The sequence below is a fragment of the Juglans regia genome, chromosome 1, assembly GCF_001411555.2.
Source record: "Juglans regia cultivar Chandler chromosome 1, Walnut 2.0, whole genome shotgun sequence".
Lineage (NCBI taxonomy): Eukaryota > Viridiplantae > Streptophyta > Magnoliopsida > Fagales > Juglandaceae > Juglans > Juglans regia.
This window is the reverse complement of record NC_049901.1, coordinates 13,074,625-13,080,624: the sequence shown is the minus strand read 5'-3', so window position 1 is coordinate 13,080,624 and position 6,000 is coordinate 13,074,625. Positions and strand designations below refer to the sequence as shown.

At 35.5% G+C, this 6,000-nt stretch overlaps 1 protein-coding gene across 1 annotated transcript; it reads right to left on the bottom strand.

Annotated features, from left to right (window-relative positions):
* Positions 1-1,235: 1,235 nt before the first annotated feature.
* LOC118343820 lies at positions 1,236-1,879 on the bottom strand. The gene has a single exon (XM_035682828.1). The coding sequence runs from the start codon at positions 1,694-1,696 to the stop codon at positions 1,382-1,384; it is 315 nt and encodes a 104-aa protein (XP_035538721.1). The 5' UTR covers positions 1,697-1,879; the 3' UTR covers positions 1,236-1,381.
* Positions 1,880-6,000: the final 4,121 nt, after the last annotated feature.

The window sequence follows — 6,000 nt, the reverse complement described above, 5'->3', positions numbered from 1 at the left end:
TATATATATATATATATATATATATATATATATATAGTCATCCAAATATTCTTCTATCTGAAAAAATCATTTTACACTCAAAAAGTACTTTTCCTCGACTCCTTCCCAAACATACAAAAAGTCACCTTCTTAATTATATATATTCCTCTAATTTTTCATTAAAATATATAATTATGTTAATAAAAACAAACATTAATTAAATAATAAGCCTTATAAAAACATTAAATAAATTCATTATTTATATATATTAATTAAGGCGAGATCCACATTTACATAAATCTAATGAAAGGCCGTCATGGCACCGCCTTGTTAAAGAAGCATGAATTAATTCGTCAAAGCTAGTCACTTCAACTCGGATTAAGTCTTCCTTTTTGTTAATTTTCAAAAGGTGAAATGCAAGCTACTTTTTTATTAAGAGAAAGAGGGAAAGAAAGAACACCTATTAATTGGATGGATACTTTCTGTCATGAAAAGATAAAGCAATTTGAAAATAACTCCATTTTGAAAATCTTGATCATCATCAATTAATTCCTAATTAATTGCAAGCCACACAACATAATATGAAGAACCATAGATAGAGAGTACTGTGAAAGTAAGAATTAATATCATGGTCGCCATTGAATTTATAACCTGGCCTGCAGCTCCATCTTGTAGCTCGAAAGGAAAATACTTTTTGACTGCATTTGATGAGAAGCGCAATAAAAGAAGGAAGACTCGCTCTCGATCGATCTCTGATCACGCATTACGTACACAGCAGAACCTGCTGTCTCGATTTTCGATGCATGATACTAAATCGATCATCAATGTTTTCAAAGGATAATTATTGAATAATAAAACATTAATAATGAAGATTCCTATATATGAAGCTTTTTTAAGGTTTTCTAGTCAAACTGAAACTCTTTATCATTCCACAGCTCAGTACTCTGAACATCAGTACGTACAGCTTTGTTACAGTTATGTTAGCAAGCAAGAAAACTAATAATCCAGATTTTTCAGTAGTCCTTAAGGAAGAACATCTATCCATCCGGCCATCCTCTACTACTTCAAATTAAACTGGGATAGAGTGCTAAAGAAAAATCTATCAATCTTTCCGGCCAGGATGGTATTAATAAATCGTTCACCAAACTAATTAACTATAAAATGAAAAAAATATAGGGAAAATCGGGTGGAAAATGAAAGAAAAATAAAGATGAAATGAACTTCATCATCATCATCCCAAACCGTGAAACATAAAATGAAAAAACCTCAACGTCTGTTACTGATTATTAGGCAAAGCAAGAAATACAGTCTCCATTTTTCCTACAAAAAGTACTAAATTAGTAAAAACCATCTATACACAATTTTGTTACTGGATTAATCAATCTTCTAAACTAAAATACCATTAATGTTTCCGGTATCTAGCATTCATCGGTTTCGTCTCCGTGTAAATACTATCAAGAGTTCGATACCTCCGCTTCTTCGGCCGGCACTGCATGATGACCTCTTCTTTCCCGAAAATCTCTTCAATCACTGCCGAAGTTATATCGCTTCGGCTCTGATCAACCTCTTGATCATCATCTGCGTCCCTCTTCTTGTTGTTATTGTTGCTATCTTCGTCGCTAAGCTGCATGAGCTTCTGAGCCATGGCAATGTCCGACTCAGTCATGAGGAACTTCTTGGGATTTTTCTTACGTTTAGAAGATGATGCTTCTGCCATTGAAAATGCTGAAGGTATTGGCACAAGAAAGAGGGAGAGATGAATCAAATCTCTCTCTCTCTCTGTTCTCTCTTCTCTGTTGCTTCCCTCTTATGGTTTGAGACGGTTATCCTTCTTTAAAGGGTTTGGCGTAGAGCGCGTTTCGAGGGTACGTGTTGTTTGAGTTTTGAGAAAGAAAGAGAGAGACAGAAGAAAGAAAGGAAGAAAATACGACGTTGGTTCTGTGAAGATGGCTGGAAGATGTACCATACATATGCAAATAAATTAATCCCTTGACTCCAGTCCTACATTAAAAGATTGTTCACACGTCTTATAGTCCGTTTGATTTCCATCAGTGAATACGATCCTATGGTCCATCGTGCATGTACTTCCCGTCCTTAAGGATGGGTCCCATAATCTTGGAAATAGTCCTTCTTAAATCAGATAGCATCCATCACCTGCATCAATTGCGCCTGACAAGTAGGGCTCCACAAATCCATATGTTGGATTTTGAGCCGTTGGATATATATGAATTGTTCTTGATGCGACGAATCTGTACGGTCTGAGATCTGCAGAGGTACGTACACATGTTTCATCATTGTTGTGTCTTTGGTTTATATTTATAAAATCGACCGGTCAACAAAAATTAGGGTTGACCCAGCTCATTAATTGACATGGATATCAGTTCTATACACATTCCTCTCTATTTCAACAAGTCTTGCTTTTCCTTTTGGTCTTTTGGGAGTATGATTCCTCCGTCGTATTGTACTATTATTGAAAAGAATGGATGGCGTTTTCATCCCTTTAAACAAATCCATATTCTGCAGAAGAATGCAAGAAAATCGTGTCATCCTATTCTTTTCTCCCTTCTTTATTTTTCTTAGTGGGAAAGATTGGAAAATTGTGGACACGGACGAGCCGAAAAAGAACATTTTTATGACATTACCAAGCACTTACTTTATTATTATTTATTTATTTATTTATTAATTTATTTATATTTGTATATAATTGCAGATTCGAGGGTATTGGCCGACGTCATCTAGTTTTCATGAAGTTAGCTATAGATACTTGTAACGCCCCAATGGAAGGCCCAAGCTACATGACTTATACTTTAAAAGGACTAGTCAATAATACAATTAGAGCTCCATTAAAACCTTATAAAGAGCAAGAACTTCTCCTTCCCAAATAATGTGGGATCTCATACACCACCTACCATTATCCATATCATATGGGGTATCACAATCTACCTCCCTTAAATTCCCGACGTCCTCGTCGGGCCTGTCCATTGTAGGTGGCACGGCTCAAGTCCCATATTTCTGGTTGGGATAGGCTCTGATACCATTTGTGACGCCCCAATGGAAGGCTCAAGCCATGTGACCTATACTCTAAAAGGACTAGTCAATGATACAATTAGAGCTCCATTAAAACCTTATAAAGAGCAAAAACTTCTCATTCCCAAGCAATGTGGGATCTCATACACCACTTACCATTATCCATATCATATGGGGTATCACAATACTAATGCGAAAACCTAGAGAAAACAGTATTATGGAATTCACGTGGTGGATAAGCACGAGGATGCACCAGTACTCCTCTTGCACTGAAGCATCAAAACATGTGTATATATATAATTATATAGAATAAATATAGATAGAAGTTATTATTGAGAGAATATTCATTTTGTATACATGATATGACATCATCTAAACCATATATTTTTCCAAATAAATGTTGAGAATAATCAATTAAAAGCAACCCGCAATAAATACAAAATGTATACTATTATAATAACTTTTCTCTAATATTACTCAATTATATATAATCCCACAAGCCAGACAGAAAGGCCAAAACTCAAATTTAAAGTATTCATTGACCAGTCAACGAATGATCCTTCCTTCATTTTTCCCCCCTCTATCATCCACAAAGTTGAAAGTCTGATGAGAAGAATTAGAAATTGACTCATAGGGTCAACTCTCGTTAACATAAATATGTAGTTGACTTTAACGTAAATGATCATGTTGCAGCACCAAAATGCTAGAAAGAAAAATGATAAGGGGAAGAAGGAAAGAAAAAGGAAATCTATATCTAATGGTTTGCATATGATAACTTGATTGTTTACTGTCCATTGCGCCACAGAGTACCTAACATAGATTTTGTATTTGATGATTTTTTTTTTTTTTAACGCTCTGATCATCACACTTGCGAAGATTCTAATAAGTATCATCTACGATTGGGGTTTTCTGCCATATTGGTGAGGATTCCACATCTTCTATTGCTGAGATAACATGTTGTCCATCTTATTCCAAGGTGAAAGAATTTAGTTGAATAGAAGATGCTAGTTGTGATGCCAAGAGTGTAGCTGTGTGTTAGCAATTACGAGTATTGTGGTCTAAATTTTTTATATCCATATGTTGGTTAATGGTTATCAAGCCTTTTGAACTACAGCAAACTACTGAGGATATGGAAAACGAGTCCCTGACTACTACATCAAACGAAATGCTTCATCTATATGGGGGCGGTGGAGTCCAGACTACGATAAGATGAGTTTGAAGCTTTTGTCCCCATACTTGTTTATAGGCTTGGAAAGAGTTTTCAAATTGGGCACCAGTAGTCCACAAAGAAGGTTCTATATGATCATGGAGTATTTCATTTCTACGCTTCTAGAAAAGTCAACTGCGTTGACTCCATAAAATCTTAGAAAATGCACTTTGGTTGAAGAGATGAAACAGTGATTCTTCTTCACAAACAAAGAGGGAGCACTTCTTCATCTTGGAGATTAGTGAGAATATTACTTATCCTCTCTCTGGTTGGAAGGATTTTTCAAATGATTTTCAGATAAATAATTCGTGACGGTTGCGGATTTTTAACTTCCACATTTTTTCAGTACTTGGCTTGGAAAGTTTTGCAATGGGGCTGAAAAACTTTTTGCTTCTAAATGATTTGTTTTAACAAAGAATTTCTCAGAGTGGTTTGGAATTTCGGGAATGCTCTTTGGTTCAAACAGGGATTGCAGTTTTTGGGTATCCCATTTTCTTTAGGCAATGGAATGTCTCATTCACTTGTTGGGTCGGTCTTGGTTTAAAATTATTCAGTGTGGAAATCCAAGGATTAGATCAAATATTGACCAAAAAACCATTAAAGATTTGGTAGCATTTACCTTTTAAAGTAAATCTCTAGTCTTTAGAATCTCTTTCCATAGCCCATGTTTTTGGTTGGGTTGTCGAAAAGCTTGTGGAGTTGAGGTATTTTGAGGAGAGTAATGTGTGCCAGATGCTACCGGTTGAATGACTAAATTCCCAGCCAGTTTTTGCCAATAATGCTTTATTCATACTTTCTATCCTTCTTAAACCAATACCACTTGAACTTTTTGGTTGATAGATGGATTTCTAGGATCTCAAAGTCAAGTTTTTCTTTCGGTCTTTGGAGAAGCCCCACCAAAATTTTTTGAAACTAGTGTATAGAGACTTGCAAACTGATTTTGTTAGAAGAAAGAATGGCATTTGACAAGAGGGGGGATGGTGCTTACCACGGTTTTGATTAGCATTCCACTATCCGCTTGCGAGAGTAACTTTGATTTCCAGCCCTTTAGTTTCTTTTAAAAATTTTCCTATAATTCTTTGAATGAATCTTTTTTTCTTCTACCAAATGATGTTGGTAGTCCAAGGTGGTGTTTCGAGTGATGAAGATCGATGACTTATTTTGGTAGATCTTTTGACTTGACCATTCCTGTTATTTTCTTATACAATCCCAAGTTTCTTTTGCATTCCTTTTGTTAGCTTTCTCAAAAATAATTAGATCATCTATAAATAACAAATGTGAGATTTAGGGGCCATTTCCATGTAGACGAACCTTTCAAAGGTACCTCTCAATTCAACCCATGCTATCGTTCTAGAAAAGGCTTCCGTGCATAATATGAAGAGAATATGTGACAAAGGGTCTCCTTGTCTAAGTCCTCTTTGTGCCGTGAAAAAGCCTCAAGGTGATCCATTTATAAGAATTGAGAATGGGGCTGTGGTCACACATTCCTTTACCAAGTTCATCCAAACATTATTGAAGCCCAAATTCTTCATCATCAAAAATAGAAAATCTCACTCAATGTTGTCGAAGGCTTTTCCATATCAATTTTGATTACCATGAATCCTTTTTCCCCTGTTTTGTTTTTTCAAATGATGAAAAATTTCATAGGCAATCATTGTGTTTTAAACATTGTTTGAAGCTGGAAGATGATATTGTGGAGGGTAGATTTCAAACGAACTGCTAGGATTTTTTATATGATTTTGTATGCAACATTTCTAAGACTTATTGGGCGGTAATGATGGGGAGCA

Coding starts and splice junctions, on each gene's coding strand:
- LOC118343820 (XM_035682828.1), bottom strand. CDS start 1,696: ATGGCAGAAGCATCATCTTCTAAACGTAAGAAAAATCCCAAGAAGTTC.